The sequence below is a fragment of the Macaca mulatta genome, chromosome 1, assembly GCF_049350105.2.
Source record: "Macaca mulatta isolate MMU2019108-1 chromosome 1, T2T-MMU8v2.0, whole genome shotgun sequence".
In the NCBI taxonomy this organism is placed as follows: domain Eukaryota; kingdom Metazoa; phylum Chordata; class Mammalia; order Primates; family Cercopithecidae; genus Macaca; species Macaca mulatta.
In genome coordinates, this window is record NC_133406.1 from 221,299,689 (window position 1) to 221,321,936 (window position 22,248).

Genomic DNA, 22,248 nt, shown 5'->3' on the forward strand with positions numbered 1-22,248 from the left:
GCCACCGTGCCAACTCCAACTCTTAAAACACAAAATTTAAAAACAAATATTTATGCAACTCTTGTTGCTTTTAAACTAAACTGCCCGTGTCACACATGGGAAATGGAGGCTCTGAAAGGAGAAAGAATTTTGCTGGGGTCCCAAATTAAAGGGGCAGAATCTGGACCAGAACCCAGGACACCTACCCCCAGGCCTCCTCCCACTATACCAGCTGCTTCTCAAGCCCTGAGTGGCCCTTCAGTTGAATCCAGTCCACACGACAGCCACTGCCTTCAGCTAGAGTTTATTGAGAGTCCCCTTGGGCAGGCCTGGGGGATAGAGGAAGCCCCACAAGCACCATGGCCCCTCAATGGCCCGTGGCCGGAGCCAGAGTTGTGTCTCATCAGCACCAAGGAGAGCGCCAGGCCAGGTATGGAGGACCCCCTGGGAGTTTGTGTTGATGGAACTTGGGGGAGGCAGGGCTGAAAAAGGACCTATGGCAGGTAAACCGTGGCGACCAAGAGTTCCCCAGCCCCCTGCCCCCAGAAACCAAGGCCCCTGTGCCAGAGTCCACCTGCATGCCTCGTGGGCCCCACCCACACCAGGGACAGCTCTTCTTCGACTCTGCTCTGTTGACCCAAGTAGCTACCATTCCCGTTTCTCTCACTGACCCCAGGGAAGGCCAGAGGGAGGTGGGCAAAGGGCTGGGTTTATCCCCATCAGTTGTTCTCTTCTAGGTCCAAGGACCCCCCAGGATCAAGGTAAACCAGTCCTGAGGCTGAAAAAGAAACTGCCACCTGCCCCTTTTGCCCCCAGGAGAGGCAGTGCAGCAGCTTGGGAGCTGGGAGGGTCCCTGAGAGATGGGGTCCCCACCCAGGAGCCAGAACAGGGAGTTGGGGAACCAGAGTCAGGCTGTGGGAGGCCAGGCCGGGGCTGAAGAGGGGGAGGCAAATGGAAAGAGAACAATGGAAAGAAAGAGCCCTTCCTGACACACAGCCAGAGAGGCCAGGGGGCGGGATAGCGGGGGGTCGTAGCAACAGAACGTATCACTTAACTGACCAGGTACTGGGTGCTGGGCCCACATTATCTTAATTCTCAAGACAACCCTGCAAGATCATTTCTCTATCTTACAGATGGGATAACCGAGACTCGGAGAGGTTAACTCGTGTCTGGCCCCAGAGCTCATAGGTGGTAGGGCAGAGGCCCACATGTGTGCCTGCCTGCCTCCCAGGTGCAGCTGCTGCCACATATATACCAGGGTGGGGGGATTGGCAGGTCCAAAAACCCTCCAGCAAATCATTCTCAGGGTTAAAGATCATCTAAGGCAGCACATCTCAGACTGTAACAGGCACGTGATTCACCTGGGATCTTGGTAACATGCAGTTCTGACTCAGCAGGTCTGGGCAGGGGCAGAAATGTGCATTTTGCACAAACGCCCAAAGGTGATGGCAATGCTGATTGTCCATGGACTACACTGTGAGTAGCGAGGGGTTCAGCCCAGCATTAATCCATGCCTGCGGGTGGGGGCATTCCCTGCTGTCCAGCCTGACAGAATGGGCAAAAGCCATGATTGTTTACACCCTAACCTGGACCAAGAGGTCCTTCTCCCCAACATCCGGAGTCCTCCAGCCCATCCTCTGCACACACAAGTTACACTCGACGGTGGAGCATCCTTCAGAACACGGTATCTGAGTCAGCTATGATCCCTGCAGGTAAGGGGCCTGGAGATGGCAGCAGGGGCCGGCTCTGCACACCCCCCTGGAGCTCAGAGGGCTCCCAGGAGACTTGCAGCCTCCTGGTCTTAGCCAAGAGCTGGCCCAAGGCCTCAGGGTCTGGGTTCTGCTCAGTCCAGCTCCCCACTGGCCAGCCCCAAGCCCGGGTCAGTTCGTGGGGGTGCCAAGTGGATGCAGCCGCAACTTGGGCTCTGCGGGGTCGATGTTGAAGAAGTTGACAGCGGCAGCGGCCCTGGTGGGCAGCGGGGGGTCCCGGGTGGCCTCGCCAGGAAGCAGCAGCTGGGCCGTGAGCTGCAGGCCTGAGGAGCCGCCCGAGCCTGCGTCTGAGTCCAAGTCTGAGTCCGGCGGCAGGGGCAGCGGCAGTACCTGCTGTAGACTAAGGCCGGGCCGGGGGCCGCTGTGAGAGGTGCGCAGTGATGGTGAAGCCAGGCTGGCCTGGCGCTCCCAGGGACAGCGTGGACATGGCAGGAACCTGCCCAGCGCCCGCTTGAAGTCCCGCATGAAGAGTGGGTAGATGATGGGGTTCATGGTGCTGTTACAGTAACCCAGCCACGTGAGGGCATCGAAGAGGCCTGGGGAGATGCAGTCGCACACGGCCTGAGGGGAGGGGATGCGTCATGCCTGGTCCCAGGGCAGGGACCCAGGCCACCCTTCCCAGCATGGATGGAGCAGACACACACACGCACCACGAGAGGCAGCCTGCCCTCCCCTGTCCCCATGCCTGGACTGGGATCCAGGACCTCTCATGCAAGGGCCGGACTCACCTGCCCCCTGCTGTGGCATTACCTGAACTATATTGGCCACAAAGAAGGGCAACCAGGTCACAAAGAACATGCCCAGCAGGATGCCCAGCGTCAGGCTGGCCTTCAGGGCCTTCCTGCTATGCTTCGTAGCTAGACGCCTGCTGTCAGCAGACTCCACCCCTGGGCGTGGGGTCCTGGGCACCTGCGGAAAGGAAGGCCACACAAGTCAGTTGAGAAAGGGCCCCCATCTGACCCTGATCCTAGCCACAGACTGAGCTTCAATCCCGATTCTAGACTGAGCCCTAGTGCCAGGATTAAATTGAGCCCTGTTCCTTGACAGAGTCCCAGCTAGAGTCCTAGACCGAGCCCTGACCCTGACTCCGGGCCAAGCCCTGACATCAGCAATAAACTAAGCCCTGACCTTGGTCCCCAGCTGAAGCCTGACACCTACCATAAAGCCCTACATAACCAAGGTCTCAAACCAAGCCTCAACCGTGGACCTAGACTGAGCCCTGATCCTGATCCCACACTGAGCCCTGACCCTGACCCAGAATTTCATAAGGAGCTCTAGGAAGTGCAGTGAGACAGAAGAATACCTGAAACACAAATCAGATGGTTCAGAACAACCATCCCTGCAAAGACAATATGTGACACAGGCCAACACACACATTACAATGTGCCCAGCACCTTCCAAAGCCTTTAGTGCTACAGAAATCAATTGCAATTGACCGGGCGCAGTGGCTCATGCCTATAATCCCAGCACTTTGGGAGACCGAGGCAGGCAGATCACTTGAGGTCAGGAGTTTGAGACCAGCCTGGCCAACTGGGTGAAACCTTGCCTCTACTAAAAATACAAAAATTAGCCAGGCATGGTGGCAGGCACCTGTAATCCCAGCTACTCAGGAGGCTGAGGCAGGAGAATTGCTTGAACTCGGGAGGCAGAGGTTGCAATGAACCAAGGTCGTATCACTGCACTCCAAGCCTGGGTGACAGAGCGAGACTCCATCACAAACACACACACACACACACACACACACACACACACACATACACACATATCAATTGCAGTTGAACAGTACTTGAAAAAGAGGACCTATTACTGTCCAGAGCTTGGCAATTGCTTTGTATGTGGATTCTCTTCATATTTGGGAGCAATAGTCTTGCCTGGGCAATTACTCTTGAGCCCCACAAAATAGAAAGGCTTTTTTGAGAATGTGTGCACAAAGCCAATAAGTTTGCAGCTAAATCTCTTGTTAGGTTCCTAAGGATGCTGGTGACCTTGGCATTTTACAACTCAATTATACTGCGAACTGGCAGGCATCTCCATTCTCAAAAGTGGACAGGAAGAGGATGAGGGGGTAGGAAGAAGGAGGAGAAATAAGCTACTTCCCAGCAGCTACTGAAAGGAAGGCATAGGCCCGAGGAGGTTAGAATTTGACTTTGCAAACTGGCCGCCACAGTCCCAACGGGCTCTCTGAGCTGGATGATTCTTCAGCTCAGCAGTGCTCTTCACTTGTTAAACTTCATGTGCCCTTTGAAAAGCTAACAAAATCTACACACACACACACACACAAAAAAAACACCTCTCCCCAGAAAATAAAAGACTTATAAATTTTTATACACACACACAGACAAGAAAACAACATTCCACACTTTCAGAAGGTTCAGAGATGACCTTGAAGTCTCTAGGTTTCCACCAGAAACCCCAAGGAGTCCGTGAAAGCTGGGATGTGAAACCCTCCTCTAAAACATGTGTTTTTGTAATCAATGTGGATTTTCATATATTAGATTTACACAAAATGAGGCCCACCTCTATTTACTATTTAATGCCCGTGGGCAGTGGTGTGCACAATTCATCATGAGCTACGCAAAGGGTGTGCGTGCTGTCTGGGAACACATCTGGGCTTTGACAGCCGGGGGTTTTCCTGGCACTGGGATTTGCCCAGTTCCTAAATTGCACGAGAGCCCTGCTTAGTTCTTGAGGCCAGAGGTGGGTCGGATGTGGGGAGATGAGGTCAGAAGGAGGCAGGAGCGGAGCTAGATTCCCAGGCAGCCTTCCACAGATGGAAAGGTGGAGGAGGCAAAGCCAAGATGTGTCAACTCCAGGGAGCACCAAAGTCAACACCCGACCCCATTCTGCTGCGCATGCCCTCTCCTCCAGCCCCTGCTCTTTCTAGGCCTCCAGAGTTGGTGTCTTGTCCATGGTGCTGAAACCCCAACTACATGCGGTCTTTTCATAGGAGCTGGAATTCTAATTCTGAAATGGCAAGGAGGTCGCTGGGGCAGGGAGACGAAGCACATTGTAATCCCCATCCCTCAACATATTTCTTCACGTGAAAACTGGTTGTACAAATATCAAGGTTATACAAATTCACAACAGAGGCCTTGGTTTCTCCCTTCTGTCTTGGTCTTGTACAGAGGCAAAAGCTGGGCTTTTAAGACAGATGATCTGGCTTCAAATCATGCCTCTACCACTTACTCGCTCTGTGATCTTGAGAGAGCCTCTGTTTCCACATCTGTAAAATGGGAGAAATGATACTCAGCTTACGACGTCACTGTGAAGCTATGGATAATAAATGCATGCACAGTGTCTGACGTTGAGTAGGTGCTAAATACCTGGTAGCCATGTTGCTGTTTCAGTGTTGCGAGATTGGGGTGATTTTGAGCACTGTTGGGGACCCTGTCCTTCTGCCAGCAGCTCTGGCCTCCCCAAAGCAGCACAGACGCCAAGACAAATGCTCTGGCTCACCATGCTGCAGCTCAGATGCTATGGTGAGAGGATGCTCTCCTCCGCCTCCACCCCATCATACACAAGTCTGCTCCAAAGTCATTCCAAGTTAGCGAGGGAGCAAAAGAGGGTTTTACTCTCCTCCCTCCTCTTCTAGTTTTCTCTCCTCCAGAGTGGACTCTATATGGCTTTTGTGACCACACCATGGTCAGCCTGGAGGAAGAGGCTCCTGCTTCCCCAAAAGAATCTCCTAAGACCTGCCACACCTTCAAATTGCTGCCATCAATGGGAATAGACGGCATGGAGAGGGAGGAGACACTGTCTCATCCAGGCATCACTCCGACCCTTAGTGACCTGGGGAGGACAGGGGACAGGAGGCAGCCTTGATCTTATCAGAGCTCTAGGGCATGGGGGAAACTGAGGCACTAGGGGGAGTATCTCAGGTCAATCACTGTGAGAAGGAGCTCCAGAGAATGGGGTGAAGATGAACTGAGATTCCCTTTCTAGTCTCCCTGGGAACAAATCCAGATTTTTCTTTCTCCTCTGCTTTCCGGAGAGTTGACTCAAGAACACAGGCAAGAGGAAAGAGAGAAGGAAACTGAGACTCAGAAAGGGTAGAGTGTCCTCTGCCCTTCCCAAGGTCACACTATGCCAGCACAAGGCCTCCTAACAAAACCTGAATGGCCCCAAATCAGCATTAGGATCTCCATTTCTCGAGCACTTACTACACATAGGCATTTGATAGTCATTAGGTTGTTCAGTCTTTATGAGAGATAAGCATTGTCATCCCCATTTTGCAGATAAGACCACTGAGGCTCGGAGAGGCAAAATGACTTGCCAGAAGTCACACAGCAGGTAAGAGTTGAGTTGGGGAATCCGTCATTTCTGGCCCCAGGAACTCCACTCTGCCCACTTCACCAAGCTGCTTCCACCTTTGGAGATGGCATCCATGGGCCCAGTCAGGGTGGGGTTACAGAAACCCCACCACTGTCACCAAGAGGTCCTCATGGAGCAGAAGTCAATGGCAGTCACCAATCCACACCACGGCATCTGACTGATGCCGGCATCACTCTTCCGGATTCTCTCTCCCCTGTAACCACCCCACAGCCCCTCAGGGCCATGTCCTGTCGTTTGCATCTCCCTTCTGTATCAGTGTCAGAGGGCAGCTGCCTGAAGGACAATCCAGGGCCCTTCCAGCCAGCAATCCCACATACGGCTTCCAGCCAACACCTACATTCATGTCTGCACGCTTGACATATCCAAGAATGTGTCTCACAGCACTACTCGTGATAGGAAAAAAATTGGAAACAGCCTTAATATCCATCAAAAGAACAGTGGTTTAGACTGGGCACGGTGGCTCATGCCTATAATCCCAGCACTTTGGGAGGCCAAGGTGGGCAGATCACTTGAGATCAGTAGTTCAAGACCAGCCTGCAAGACCTAGAAGGACATATCGTAAATTGATGCATGTCCTTGGGAGTAAAAGGTGATTAGCTGGAATTTGGGGGTCTTTTCCTTCATCCCTATTGTTGAATTTTTAAAGTGTGTTTATGTATTCCTTTATGCAATTAACTTTATTTATTTATTTATTATTTATTTTGAGACAGAGTCTCACTCTTGTTGCCCAGGCTGGAGTGCAATGGCGTGATCTCAGCTCACCACAACCTCTGCCTCCTGGGTTCAAGTGATTCTTCTGCCTCAGCCTCCTGAGAAGCTGGGACTACAGGTGTGCACCACCACGCCCGGCTAATTTTGTACCTTAGTAGAGGTGGGGTTTCTCCATGTTAGTCTCAAACTCCCGACCTCAGGTGATCCGCCCACCTCGGCCTCCCAAAGTGCTGGGATTACAGGCGTGAGCCACCACGCCCAGCCCACAATTAAATTTTTTTACCATCGTCTGATCATACTGTGAGAGTTGTAAGACAGACTCTGGAGCCAGACTGCCTGGTTTCAAATTCTGGCTCTGTTACAACCTAGCAGAGTGACCTTAAGCAAGCTATGCTTCCACTTTCTGTTCTGTAAAATGGCATTATAACAGCATCTGCCTCATAGGATTATAATAAGGATAAAATAAAATAATACACAGAAAGTTAGAACAGTGCCGGCACATGGGAAGCCCCATAGAAGTGTTAGCTATTGTCGTTATTATTGGTCTCTGGCTCAGCTGTTTGATAATGGTGGTGATGGTGCTGGTGACAACAGTGATGTTTTTCCCATCACCACCATTATCAAACAGCTGAGTGGTGAGCTCCCCAGAAACATATATTTTACCAACAACAGGAAAAGAGAGGCACAAACAACTGTTGTTGTTTTAAAGATGGGGTCTTGGCCGGGCGCGGTGGCTCAAGCCTGTAATCCCAGCACTTTGGGAGGCCGAGATGGGCGGATCACAAGGTCAGGAGATCGAGACCATCCTGGCTAACACGGTGAAACCCCGTCTCTACTAAAAAAATACAAAAAACTAGCTGGGCGAGGTGGCGGGCACCTGTAGTCCCAGCTACTCGGGAGGCTGAGGCAGGAGAATGGCATAAACCCGGGAGGCGGAGCTTGCAGTGAGCTGAGATCTGGCCACTGCACTCCAGCCTGGGGGACAGAGCCAGACTCTGTCTCAAAAAAAAAAAACAACGATGGGGTCTTGCTCTATTGCCTGGGCTGAAATGCAGTGGCATGATCATACCTCACTTCAGCCTCAAACTCCTGGGCTCAAACAATCCTCTCACCTCAGCCTCCTCGAATAGCTGTAACTACAGGCCACCAGGCCTGGTTAATTTTTTACATATATTTTTAGAGACAGGAGCTTGCTATATTGCCCAGGCTGGTCTCGAACTCCTGGCTTCAAAGGAGCCTCCTGCCTTGGCCTCCCAAAGTGTTGGGATTACAGTTGTGAGTCACTGCTTAACTGAAATTTGTTGAGCACTTACTATGTGCCTGGTAGTTTGTGTATATTATCTAATTGAATATTCAAACAGCCTTGTGTGATAGATGTCATGACCCCTGGAGCATAAGGAGGTAAAATGCCTTGCCCAAGGTCATCCAGCTATGAGAGAAAACAGGCAGGGCTTGAACCCTGACCAGCTATACCCCCAGACTCCTGCTCCAGCCCTGGCTGCACCAGGCTGCCTGGCTCTGAGCAGCAGCCGAGCCTGCCATGCTCAGCAGTGTCACTCTGCCAGTCTGTCCCTGGCTGCGCCCCCTCCTCCCCCTCACAGATATTTCTGTGATCACAGCCTCCTCCTCTGAGGAGGAAAGACAGAGATGGAAGGGAAGATGGATCACTAAGACAGAATGATGCTTAGTTGGGTGAGGAAGGGTGAAAAAAGGAAGGGGAGGAGGAAAAGCAGGAGAAATTGATGGCAGAGGAGAAGGGGGAGGGGAAGACAGGAGCACACAGAAGGAAGACATGGGAACTGAAGGAGAGAAGGGTGGGTGGGAGTGGGGAGGAAGGTGAGGTGTAGAGATGGGATGAGGTTATGGGCCACAGAGACCCAGAAATCCTGCCAGGAAGAGGAAGAGGCTGGGCCTCTCCTACTGGGCTCTCCCTCAAGCCGATGGCCCATGCTGCATCTCTGAAACTGTCCCTAACACCCTGGACCCTCCACGATCTCCCAAGGATGGCTCAGTGTCACCCACATCCAGGCGCCCACCTTCCACCCTGCTCCCAACGCACACACTCCCCTGCCTTGGCAGCATCTCACTCTGCCCCACGGCTCTTCCTCCATCCCCAGCCCACACTTCCAGCCCCAGTGCTAAGCAGGACCCCTTCCTCCCAGCCCTGAGGTGGTGGGAAGACCTGGTGGAAATGACTAAGCCAACCAGTGGCCTTTTAAAAGCCCGTTTCCATAAATAGACATATGGAGAGGGGATGAAATGCTCAAGGCTGACCAGTTCCCATGTTCTGATCCCAGAGGAACTGGGGCCTTGAGACCTATGCCCAGCTCCTTTCTCTCTGCAGGGAAGCTAGAGACTGGAATAGGGCAGGAAGCCAAGGCTAAGTGGGGCTGGGCATAGGAAAAGGGAAGGGGTCCAAGGCACCCACATCTGATTCATTCTCATCACTTCCTTTAGGTCCAAACATTGAGGGGGCCTCCACCTCCAGGCCAGCTCTGGTGGGAAGAAAGGGGTGGTGACCCAGGAGGGCCAAGCAGAGGCAGCATCCCGGATGCAAGTTCCCAAAATGCCGGCTGTTCACCAGGCAATCGGGAAAATGACCTGCAGGAGGCTTGCTTAGGAGCGGAGTAGATTTGAAAGCAGGAACACAGGCAGAGTTTGGGCTTTCCAGAAAGCAGGGGGATTAGAACATTTCTGGCTTGAGCGGCCCCTGGGTCACTCTGCCTTAGAAGCAAGGCGCTGGCCTGAACAACCCATGAAGACCCCTCCAGCCTTTCACTTTGGGGCTTGGTGTGAGTTCTTTGCTTTCATCTTCAAACATACACAGTGAATAATAGATTTTGAATGTTTGCTGGGGGAGGCACCCCTTCTATATGCTCCATAATCCTCATCGTGATACAGGTTGATGATTAATGTCTGTATCCCTAACTAGAACAGATTTCAAGAGGGCAGGCACTGTCGGTGTCGTTCACCACCATATCCACAGCCCAGAACATCTGCTACGCAAAGCAGACGTCAATACATGTCACCAAGCAAATGAATTCACACGATAAAAAACTCAGGATCATGACACTCAAGAAGTAACTCTGAAAGGCATGAGAAAACAGCCAACCACAGGAACAGGGGTGGAATCCCAGACTCCCTGAAGCACTGTGTTCACTGCATTCCTTCCACAAATACATACTGAGCACCCACAATGTGCCAGGTGGCCCTAAGTCCTGGGACCATGGTGGAAAACAGGCCAGGCACGGTGGCTCACGCCTGTAATCCTAGCACTTTGGGAAGCCAAGGTGGGTGGATTGCCTGAGCTCAGGAGTTCAAGACCAGCCTGGGCAACACCATGAAACCCCATCTCTACTAAAATACAAAAAATTAGCCTGGTGTGGCGGTGTGCACCTGTAGTCCCCGCTACTCGGGAGGCTGAGGCAGGAGAGTTGCTCGAACCTGGGGGGCGGAGGTTGCAGTGGGCCGAGATCACGTCACTGCACTCCAGCCTGGGCAACAGAGTGAGACTCCATCTCCAAAAGAAAAGAAAACAGAAAAACAAGTTCCCCACCCTCACAGAGCTTAAATTCTAGAAGAAGGAAATAAACAGTAAATAAACAAAAATGGGTAGGTATAGAACATGTCAGGGGGTAGGAGGTGCTGCTGAGAGAAATAACTAAGGAAATGAGGACTGGAGAGGACCTGGGGAAGGTGGCAGGTGCTACTCTTGAGAGAGGGATTAGGGGAGGCAATTCAACAGAGGCTGGAAGGAAGTGATGGAAATTAGGGGGAGAACAGGGTGGAGACCTGAAGAAAGGGCGCTCCAACAGAAGGAACCGCAAGTGAGGCAGAACGGGCTTGGTGTGTTGAACAACGAACAGCAAGGATGCCAGTATGACTGAAAGAGAAGAAACAAACGGGATTACAGAAGGAGAGGAGGCCAGACAGGGTCAGAGTGCCAGGTGATGTGAGACACAAGGCCATCAGAGTAGAGGAATGACGCGGCAGGAACTGCGTTGTAAAGGGATCATTGGAGCCACTGTGGAAGGTTGAAAGAGAGCAAGAATGGAATCAGGAAGTCAGGGCCAGGCTCAGTGGCTCACACCTGTAATCCCAGCACTTTGGGAGGCCGAGGCTAGCAGATCACTTGAGGTCAGGAGTTCGAGACCAGCCTGGCCAACATGGTGAAACCCTGTCTCTACTAAAAATACAAAAATTAGTTGGGCGTAGTGGCACATGCTTGTAAGCAGCCTAGGTAGGAAGTCATACAGCCTGTGGGTGGCATTTTCAGTTACGAGACAAGATGAGGTCACTCATGGAGGAAATGTGGAAAAAGGACGAGATGCTCTGAGGACTGAGGCCCAGGGATGCCATGGCTGGGGCGGATCAGGAGGACCCAACAGAGGAGACCAGAAGGCACAGAGAAGAAAAGGGGCAAGGTGTGGGGTCCCCGAGCAAAGCATATCAAGAGCATCACTGCCCACAGGCAGCACACCAGCACAGTGTGATGGTACCAACCAGATCTGAGCTTAAACCCCACTTACCAACTGTGCAATCTTGGGCAAGTCACCTCTCTCTCTGAGCCTCAGTTTCCCCACCTGTCTAACAGGGGTGCAGGTAGTACTTGACTCATTGCGTGTTTGGGTGATTAATAAGCTTAGCTCGGTACCTGGTACACAGTGAGTGCCCACAGATTGTGGGGCTGCAGCTGTTAGCACCTGGGAGACTCCTGCCCAGGTCCCAAGACCACAGACTCAGGTTCGATCCTAGTACCAGCCAGTAAGATTCATGGAAAGAAAATCTGTGTGGTACCGGCACCACTGAAACTAGGAATCCTGATCTCTCCTGCCCCAACCTCACCCAGACCAGCCAACTTCTCACATCCTTAGTCACAAGAGCAGAGCTTCCTGCACTGTGGGAATGGAGATGATTTTAGATGGTAAAGGAACACCCCATAGAATGAGTGAATCACAGAGTGAGCACGTCAGCCCGTTACAGCTCTCTCCCAGCTCTTCCAGGTGCGTCAAGACAAAGTCCCAGGTTGATGCTACCATGCTTGTGATAGCTTCTAGCACGCTACAAAGAGAAAGCAGGCTCTAGGCTCATCACCTCAACCACACCAAGCTGCATTTTAGTGATAGGGCTGGGGCTTCTTCAACTTCACTGAAGTGGTGTTTGTGATCGCCTTCTGTTTATGGCGAGGGATACAGATTTTCCATTTCTAGAGGAGATAACGAAGTTTTCTTTCTAAACAAATTCATAGAAGCAAAAAGATAAAAGAGATGATTTAAAGAAAATGCTAAGAATGCCAGGCACCGGGGCACGCACCTGCAATTCCAGCTACTCAGGAGGCTGAAGCGGGAGCTCGAGGCCAGCCTGGGCAACACAGTGAGACCCTGTGTCTAATAAATAAATAAATAAAATGCTAAATGCATGTGAATTAAGTGGCTTGAGGTGTGGAGGTGGTGGTGGAAGAGGCATTAAGGAAGATATCCTCAGGCAGTTCTTGAATGCCTGAAGCTTGTGAAATGCTCCTTTACAAGAACCCAGGGACTCCTGTAACCCTAGCACTTTGGGAGGCCGAGACAGGAGGATCGCTTGAGCCCAAGAGTTCAGTGAGTTTTGAGCGTGCCAGTGCATTCCAGCTCTCCAGGCTAGAATGAGCCAGGATAAATTCTAGGCTGCAGTGAGCTATAATCACGCCACTGCATTCCAGCCCTCCAGCCTGGGTGATAGAGCAAGACCCTGTCTCTTAAAAAACAACAATAACAACAACAAAAAAACAAGAACCCAGGGTATATGGCCCAGGGCAGCCATCCCATCCCTGAAGAAGCAAATCAGAGTCCCAGCCACCTGCCAAGACTCAAGAATATTCTGCAGGGAGCATGGATGGGGGAAGGAGCAGGGCCGCAGCCAGGACTCCCAGTCCATGTGGGGCCCTGTCCCCACCAGGTGATGGGCAGGGGTAGCTTTGGGCCTCACCACTGGGGTGGGGCAGGCAAGCTTGTCTGGGGGACTGCCAAGGAGGGTGTTAGCCTTTCACCCCTCTGCCAAGTCCCCATGTGCCCAGTGACCTCCAAGGCAACCCCCACCCTCCTAGAGCTTTCGCCACCCAAGGCTACACCAAAAGAGCCCAGCCTGGACTTTCCTCAAGACCTGCGACCTAAGTCACTGGGTCTCAGGCCTGGTCGGTCTACACTCCCACCCCCTCCCCGAGGGTGGACAATAGGAGTCAGGTGCACTGCGGCCTGGATGGCAAGAGCTGGCACTCACTTACAGACAATGCAAGGCCTTGAGCTAAGAGCACCTAACCCATTCTGAGGCACCGAAATGAGATAGGACCTACTATGCACAGTGGGGATCAAAACTGACCTGAATCAGGAGTTCAAGACCAGCCTGGCCAATATGGTGAAACCCCGTCTCTACTAAAAATACAAAAGTTAGCCTGGCGTGGTGGTGGGTGCCTGTAATCCCAGCTACTCAGGAGGCTGAGGCAGAAGAATAGCTTAAACCCGCAAGGTGGAGGTTTCAGTGAGCCAAGATCACACCACTGCACTCCAGCCTGGGCGACAGAGTGAAACTCCGTCTCAAAAAAAACAAACAGAAAAACAAAACAAAAAAACTGACCTTGATATGTGTGACCCTCCTGGAGCTTATATTCAAGTCAGGGAGGCAGAATGAACAAGTCATTCTTATGACTTGTTCTTATGGAGAATAACAGGGGAGGGTAGATGGGCCTGCAGATAGGGTAGTCAAAGATGTCCCCTGGGAAGAGGGCAGCCGGGGGAAGAACATTCCAGGCACAGGGAACAGCGAGTGCAAAGACCTGGGCACAGAAGTAAGCCCAGTGCCTTCTAGAAGCATGAGAAAGGCTACAAGGCTGTTGTAGAGTAAGAGAGAGGGAGAGTGGAGGTGACACTGGAGAGGTTGGCAGTGCCGGATCCTGAGGCCAGATCCTGAGACAGGTTTTCTTTATCTGGAGCACAATGGGGAGCCTGAAGTCTGAAGCAGGGGAGCGACATGATCACTTCTTTTTTAATTGCTCCGGCTTCTAGGCAGAAGATGGAGAGTAGTGGGTCTGCAGCAGAAGCAGTGGAGCCAGTAGAAGTCTACGCAGCCTCCCCAGTAAGAAGTGGCAGTGGAGATGGCACCTGTTTAGAGGCAGCACCAATAGGTCTCGCTAATGAATGGCATGAGGGTTAAGGAGAAAAGTATTTCTAAGTTCCTGGCATGTGATGCCGAAATGGTGCCATTTGCCATGATGGGGAAGACCAGGGAAGCAAAGATGGGGAGAGTTGGGCCACCATAAATTCCCTGTTGTACATAGTGCCTGGGAGAAGCCTGCCGCCTATCCTGACGGAGCTATCCTGTGCTGGGTGGGTCAGGCATTGGGTCTGGAGTTCAGAAGAAAGGTGGGTGCTCACAACTGCCACGCAGGGCCATGAGCAAATGTGTGCTAAGTGGGGATGCCCAGGGGGTTCCCAGGGGCTGCTCATTCCTCTGCATCCCACAGCCCAGGTCTTCCTGCATACCCCGGGTACCTGCAGTGTTTCCGAGGCCTGGCTGGCCATGCCGGTGGTGAGGGAGGCCACCTGCACGGCTTGCTTTCGGGCAGCCAGCAGGATCCTGCAGTAGGTGAAGCATATGGCACCGGAGGGCAGGAAGAAGGTGAGGCCCGACGCCACGAGGACGAAGGGCAGGCTGGCCAGCAGGCGGCACTGGCCCGGGACTGGGGGCCGTGCGTGGCCCAGCTCGTGCCAGCCCAGCAGCAGGGGCAGGAAGGAGGCAAGCGCGGCGAGGCTCCAGGCGCCCAGGACTAGCGCCAGGGCACGCGGGGGCGTCATGCGCAGCTTGTAGCGCAGCGGCGAGAGGATGAGCAGGTAGCGGTCCAGGCTGATGAGGCAGAGGTTGAGGATGGAGGCGCTGCAGCACATTACGTCGAAGGCGGTCCAGAGCAGGCAGAGGCCGCGCGCCAGCACCCAGCGCCCGTATAGCGCGTTCAGCATGGCCGGCGGCATCACCACCAGCCCCACCATCAGGTCGGACGTGAAGAGCGACACCAGGAAGAAGTTGGACGTGTTGCGCAGCGCGGGCTGAGTGCAGATGAGCACGATCAGCAGCGAGTTGGCCGCCACCGTCAGCGCGATGACCACGCACAGCGCGGCCGCCACCCAGCCGCTGCCCCCCGGGGCCGACGGCGGCCCCGCCCCCCAGGCCGGGGTGCTATTGGCGGTGGGGCCCGGCTCTGGGACCATGGGGACCGGGGGTGGAGGGTAAGGGCGTGATAGGGTGGTGGGAAGGCAGGTGAGGGCCCCGGCGAAGCGCAGGCTGGACGGGCACCGTCGGCGAGAGCAGACAGCGACTCACCACGCCCCCCGGGGGAGGCGAGTGGGGAGACATGGGCGGGGGCACTGGGTCGCGCTAGGTCAGGGGGCAGCGACCACAAGAGGACGCAGAGTGGCTATTTGGGCGCCCTCGGGAACGGGGCAAGGACACCTGGAGCAAACGGGTTGGAAGTTTGGGGAGGGGCACCCGATGAGCCGAGGCCCCTAAAGGAAGCGGCGGGAAGTCAAGCAGATGTCGGATGGGCGCCCCGGGGTGGGAGCAGAGAGTCCTGGAGGGGGCGGGCGGCAAGATAGGGTAGGGGCGTCCGGCCGGGGCAGAGCTCGGGGAAGTGGGAGCGCGAGGAGGTGGGCGCGGGGGGTGAATGGGCGCTCTCGGGCCGGAGCAGACTCCCCGCGGCCGGTGGGCGTGTGGGGTGCCAGCGTGGGGTCTGCAGGGCGGGGGCCTAGGGGCCGGAGCAAAGCCCCCCGGGGAAAGGCAGGTCTCAGCTGGCGCGGAGGCACCGGGATCGGGCTCACACTGCGCGGGGGTTCGCCGGGACCTCCAGGCCCCGCGGGAAGCGGAGGGCAGCGGCCGCGCGGCGCCCCCTCCCCACCCGGCCGCAGGGTCGCCTCCGCCTCCCGCCCGCACTGGTACCTGGGGCGCTCTGGCTTCTCCGCCGCCTGCGACTGCGGCAAGCGCCGCGGGGCTGCGAGAGGAAGAGGCGGCCGCGGGCCGGGCGGGCGGCGGGCCCGGGTCTCCCGAACCCGGGAGGCGCCGCGAGGGGCCCTCACGCGCGGAGGAGCGGCTGGGTGCAGCCCGGAGCGCGCGGTCTCCGCGCCGCGGAGCGTGCGTCCCGCCTCCCGGTGGGCGGGGAGAGCCGAGCCCTGGCCCTGCAGGCGGGCGGGGTCCCAGCACCCCGGGCCTGTGGGCCGAAGATCCGAGCGCCCCAGCTGCGCGGGGTCACCTTCCGGGCTGCGGCAGCCCCCGCACTCCCAGATGCCCCTCCCAACCCACACGGGGCGGCGGCGCAGGCGGAACTCGGAGAAGGGGGCTGTGACCTGCCTTTATCCAGGGACTGCTCCCTAATGGGTGCCTGCCCACTCACAAGGGGGTCACCAGGCTTTCAGGGGAACCAGGAGTTGGGAAATATTGGACAAATCGCCTGACACCTCTCTGGGCCTCAGTTACCATAGCTGTAAAATGGGTTAGTAATTCTGGGCATTCTTCATCGTTAGTTTGATCAAGAAGCTAACCTTTCCCTGCAGAAACCATCCCTATCGCCAAAGGGGCCGGGTACTAAGGATGAAGTCCCTGAGCTGTTGGCGCTCCTAGTTTAACAGAGCGTGAACAGATTTGAGAATCCCCAGGCCAGGTGGGTTAGAGTCTCTGCAGGCAGAGGCCTGGGGTGTTGTTTCCCCTGGTTGTGACCTCCCTCTGTATCTCTCCCCTCTGGCTGAGAAGAGTCTGCCTAACACTGCTGTGCAGGTTAATACTGTGGACTCTATTCATCCATTCGTTGAACAGATATTTAAGGCGCATCCACTAGAAGTCAGGCACTGTTCTGACCCATCAGGACCCTACAGTGGCCAAAACAAAGATCCGCACCTCCATGGAGCTTACATTCTAGTGGAAGGAGACAGACGATAAACAATAGGCATAATCAACATAGAAAGTGGGCCGGGCGCGGTGGCTCAGGCTTGTAATCTCAGCAGTTTGGGAGGCTGAGGCGGGCGGATCACCTGAGGTCAGGAGTTCGAGACCAGCCTGACCAACAGGGTGAAACCCCGTCTCTATCAAAAATATAAAAATTAGCTGGGCGTGGTGGCGGGCACCTGTAATCCCAGCTATTCAGGAGGCTGAGGCAGGAGAATCGCTTGAACCCGGGAGGCAGAGGTTCCAGTGAGCCAAGACTGTGCCACTGTCCTCCAGCCTGAGTGACATAGCAAGACTCTGTCAAAAAAAAAAAAAAGAGAGAGAGAGAAGGAAAGAAGGAAGAAAGGAAGGAAAGAAAGAAAAGAAAAAGAAGAAGAAAAAGTAGTATAAAGAGAACAGGGTGGGATCATTTTTTCTCCACAGAAACAGAAAAATAATACTTCCCACATCGAAGGCTCCTGCGATGTCCCCAGGGGCTTTCCTACTCCTCCAGTCATTTATTCCCATCCCCACAATAATGCTGAGAGGTTCAGAGAGGCCAAGGGCCTTGCCCCAGATCACCAGCAGCAAGTGGTGAAGTGGAACTGAAACTCACATCTGCTCGATGCCCATGGCAAAGACAGCCCATCACAGATGGTCAAAAACCTCCCCACAGGCACCTCAGAGCCTGCAGCACCCACCCCCCGACTCTAAGCCGCTATTTGGTGCTCAGAGCCCCAGCCTTGCCCACAGAAGCATCTTTTAAGCAGATAGAGGAGGCCTGTCCTTCCTCCTTGTCACCACACTGCACCACTGTGGCGACTTCTGCCATGCCCCCAAGGAACAGAACGTAGTACAGCAAGCCTGGGCAGAGAGTCAGAAAGACCTGGCTTGGGATCCCAGCTCCATCCCAGCTCTGGGATTCAGGGCCAGTGGCTCCATCTCCTTGGGTCGCAGTTTTCTCTTCTGTAATAGTTAGCAGAACAGGCCGGGCGCGGTGGCTCAAGCCTGTAATCCCAGCACTTTGGGAGGCCGAGACGGGCGGATCACAAGGTCAGGAGATCGAGACCATCCTGGCTAACACGGCGAAACCCGTCTCTACTAAAAACACACACACAAAAAAATTAGCCGGGCGAGGTGGCGGCGCCTGTGGTCCCAGCTACTTGGGAGGCTGAGGCAGGAGAATGGCGGGAACCCGGGAGGCGGAGCTTGCAGTGAGCTGAGATCTGGCCACTGCACTCCAGCCTGGGCGACAGAGCGAGACTCCGTCTCAAAAAAAAAAAAAAAAAAAAAAAAAAAAAATAGCAGAACAATACAGCACCCACCTCACAGAGTTGCTCACAGAGTTGCTGAGGGGATTAAATGACATTGATGTAATCTGTGTCTTTGGTACTATGTTAACGCTAGTTGGAAAACAGGCCAGGCGCGGTGGCTCACGCCTGTAATCCCAACACTTTGGGAGGCCAAGGCGGGCAGATCACCTGAGGTCAGGAGTTCGAGACCAGCCGGGCCAACATGATGAAACCTCGTCTCTACTAAAAATACAAAATTAGCCAGGTGTGGTGACGCACACCCATAATCCCAGCTACTCAGGAGGCTGAGGCAGGAGAATCACTTGAACCCACGAGGCAGAGGTTGCAGTGAGCTGAGATCACGCCACTGCACTCTAGCCTGGGCAAAAACAGCGAAACTCCATCTGAAAAAAAAAAAAAAATGCTAGCTCTTGGCCTTAGTGTTCCCATCAGCACAATCGTTATGCGTTCAACTCTGTGCCAAATCCTTGAGCCCAGGGATTTCTGATGTGGACAACGACAACCCTGAGAGGTGCTGTGTGGAAGGATTTGGGAGCCCAGCAACCTGGGATCATCATCCAGAGTCTGCCACTTGCTCTGTGAAGTTATGCAAAGACTCTCAAATTCTCTGCTGCTATGAAACCAAGCCAGTGGAGCTGTGAATGGGATGAGTAAAAAATTTTGCCTGATAAATGTTGCTTTGTAAAAATCTGTACGTAGTGTATAGAATATTAGTCTGCTTTCACTTTTCCACAATACTTGATATATTTTATTTTTAAAAAAAGACCTAAAGATTAGCCGAGCGTGGTGGTGCACGACTCTAGTTTCAGCTACTTGTGAGACTGAGGTGAGAGGATTGCTTGAGGCCAAGAACTCAAGGCTGCAGTGAGCTAGGATCACAGCTGTGAATAGCCACTGAACTTCAGCCTGGGTGACAGTGAGACCCCTGTCTCAAACAAACAAACAAAACTAAAGAAAACCTGGCAATAACTTTAACATTTGTTCATTCTGGGTGATGGATCCACTGATGTTTGTTAGAATATGATCTGTACTAAAATTTAAAATTTTATTTTAAGATTGGGCCAGGGTTGGGGTGCCACCTTGTGGCCATACTGTTATGATCTTGAACTTGAGACTTTTTTTTTTCTTTTTTAGTGACAAGAGTCTAGCTCTGTGGCCCAGGCTGGAGGCAGTGATGCTATCATAGCTCACTGTAACCTCAAACTCCTGTGTTCAAGCTACCTTCCTACCTCAGCCTCCCAAGTAGGTAGGATTAGAGGTGTGCGCTACCATACCCAGCTAAATTTTTTAAGTTTTTTGTAGAGACAAGGTCTTGCTGTATTGCCCAGGCTGGTCTCAAACTCCTGGCCTCAAGTGATCCTCCTGCCTCAGCCTCTCAAAGCACTAGAATTACAGGCATGAGTCCTATACCTGGCTGAGACCTTTATAGACGCTTCCTGTGTGTGATCCTATAACTGTCATTTGGGTCATGAAATAATGAAGTCCTAGACCTCTTAACATTTCAGGATAAAGAGGGCTTTCAAGAATACTCAGCTTTTGCTTGATTACTTCTAGCCATGAGAGCTTCCTCCCCACAGGAGATAGCAGGTGCCACTACGGAACAGCTAAGTTTTAGGGAGTTGTCTGCCCCAGACCTCCATGCCTGTCCGTACATGAGGACTGGGGCAAGCGCCTCATGACAGAGATGGAGAAATCAAGGCCCCAGGGAGGTAGCCAGCCAGCCCAAAGCTGCTCTGTGCCGGAAGACACTGAACAACTGGGTAAACTCCCTGAAGGCAGGGATCTGTCTGTCTGGTTCATGCTGGAGCTCTGGCACATATTAGGCTCTCAATAAATATCTGTTCAATGAATGAATAAATGAACAAAACTATCAGTGCAACACCCTGCAGCTTGGGCCAATCATTCATTCTCAATCATCATAACAGCTGACATCCATTGAGGTCGTACTAAAGCCAGGCATGTCCTGAACTCTACATGTGCACTGACTCACCTAACGCTCACTGCCACCCTAAGAGTGAGGTAGGTGTGACCATTATTCCCCATTTTGCACATAGGAAAAGTGAGCCTCGGAGATCTTATGTGACTTGCTCAAGACTATAGTTAGGAAGTGGTCCAGCTAAGATATGAACCCAAGCAGACTCAGTCTCCTCAGAGGCTTGGAGCAGAGGAAGGAAACCAATTGAGAGCTGGCTCCATACAGGCAAACGAAGTGGAAAGAGAGGGGCCTGCGTTGCTATCTGTGCTATCAGTGTTAATCCCTTGTAAAGACTTTAAGTCCCAGGCCGGGCACGATGGCTCACTCCTGTAATCCCAGCACTTTGGGAGGCCGAGGCGGGCAGATCACGAGGTCAAGAGATCGAGACCACCGTGAAACCCCGTCTCTACTAAAAATACAAAAATTAGCTGGGCATGGTGGCGCGCGCTTGTAGTCCCAGCTACTCGTGAGGCTGAGGCAGGAGAATCACTTGAACCCACAAGGCGGAGGTTGCAGTGAACCGAGATCGCGCTACTGCACTCCAGCCTGGCAACACAGCCAGACTCCGTCTCAAAAAAAAAAAAAAAAAAAAAAAAAAAAAAAAAAAAAAAGACTTTTAAGTCCCTCCTCATTGGGGGAGGATGCAGTATGCAATTCCTTCCATCCCCGCAAGGTGGCGCACCAAGGGATGCTTCTCAATTGACGTCTCTCACGCCCGGCTACTCCCTCTCGCTGGGCTCCCACATCCAATCAGCAGCGCTTCTCACGGCCCTGCCTCTCCAACTCCACTGCCTGACATAACTGGCCCCATCCTCTCCCGCCTACACTCTTGCAGTCACCCCTGATGGCCGCAGCATCTCCCTCCTCCAACCTAGCTTAGTCTCCTGAAACCCAGCTTTGCACAGACACCTCTAGGGCACCTCAGTGCAAAGGGAATGAAGTCTGAACTCTGACTGGCATTCCAGGCTGCAGCACCCAGGCCAACCCACCTTCCTGCTTTATTGCTTTATTTCCAACAGACCCTTACAAGTTTCTTTGTTCTTCCTTCCTTTCCCTTCTTCCTGTTCCCCTTCCCCTTCCTTTCCTCCTTTTTTTTTTTTTTTTTTTAAGACAGGTTCTCACTCTATCGCCCAGACTGGAGTGCAGTGACACGAACATGACTCATTGCGGCCTCGACCTCCAGGGATCAAAGAATCCTCCCGCCTCAACCTCCCATGTAGATGTAGCTGGGATTACAGACGTGTGCCACCACACCTAATTTTTTGATGTTTTATAGAGACAGGGAATCACTTTTCATTGCTCAGGCAATCCTCCTTCCTCAGCCTCCCAAAGTGCTAGGATAATAGGCGTGAGCCACTGTGCCCAGCCCTTATTTATCTATGAATGCATACCCAGCTCTGTTCCAGACACAGGATGGAGGCAGGTCCTGCCCAAGACTGTGCTGCCATTAAGTGTCCAGATGTGATGTGAGGTCAGGAGTCAAGGGAACTGTGAGCTTATGTGAGTCACCTGTGCTTCCAGAGCCCGTTTCCCGCTCTGTAAAACAAAGGTGAAATGTCCCACTGTGGACTTGCTGAATATCAAATGAGTGGTGCCGTGCCCAAACTTGGTGTGGGCCATGAGCCGATGCCTGGGTTCCAGTCCTGCTGATGACATTTCTTCACTGCATGACCCTGGGAAAATGACTTACTAGCGCCTGCTCTTTATATGCCTCATCTATAAAATGAGGACAACATCCGCATCACTGGGCAGTGGTGCGGACTGGGCAAGGACCCGGCACAGGGCCCAGCCTTATATATTAATTTGTAACCAATACTTTTGACCATTTCCCCTTCTCCCAGGGGGCCAGGCAGGCCAGGCCCAGGCAAGGGCTGATCCTGGGCCACTGTGTGGGTGAAAAGACATGGCATGAGGCAAGCCCAGGAGACGAGGGGCCAAAATCCATGAAGCCCCGTTCTGGAGGCCCACCCAAGGTGTATGCGAGGCCAGAAACCAGCACCCAAGGAAAGAGGTGAAAGCTGGGGAGACAGGATCAGGAGCCAGAGGTGCGCACGGCAAGCCAGGGAGAGGGCCACAAGGATGCAGAGACAGCGGTGACACTTGGGGGCCAGGCAGGTCTGCTCAGCACCCCACTGCCTGGGCCCAGACCTTGCTACCCCTGGGCTTCACTGCCGGCACTTCTGGAGAACCTGGGTCGGCAGAGCCAGTCAGTGAGGAGAAGAACACG

General features: G+C 53.5%; 1 protein-coding gene across 1 annotated transcript; it reads right to left on the reverse strand.

Moving 5' to 3' along the window:
- Positions 1-267: 267 nt before the first annotated feature.
- Positions 268-15,914, reverse strand: HTR6 (5-hydroxytryptamine receptor 6). The gene is made up of 3 exons (XM_015129771.3): positions 14,318-15,914; positions 2,499-2,657; positions 268-2,309 (listed from the first exon to the last, which is right to left on the reverse strand). Exons 1-3 carry the CDS (start codon positions 15,029-15,031, stop codon positions 1,860-1,862), a joined length of 1,323 nt encoding a protein of 440 aa, XP_014985257.2. The 5' UTR covers positions 15,032-15,914; the 3' UTR covers positions 268-1,859.
- Positions 15,915-22,248: the final 6,334 nt, after the last annotated feature.

Excerpts from the sequence above, each read along its gene's own strand:
- HTR6 (XM_015129771.3), bottom strand. The coding sequence starts at position 15,031 with ATGGTCCCAGAGCCGGGCCCCACCGCCAATAGCACCCCGGCCTGGGGG. Across the intron at positions 2,658-14,317 it reads AGGCCTCGGAAACACTGCAG|GTGCCCAGGACCCCACGCCC; the intron begins GTACCCGGGGTA and ends TCCTTTCCGCAG. Across the intron at positions 2,310-2,498 it reads TTGTGGCCAATATAGTTCAG|GCCGTGTGCGACTGCATCTC; the intron begins GTAATGCCACAG and ends CCCTCCCCTCAG.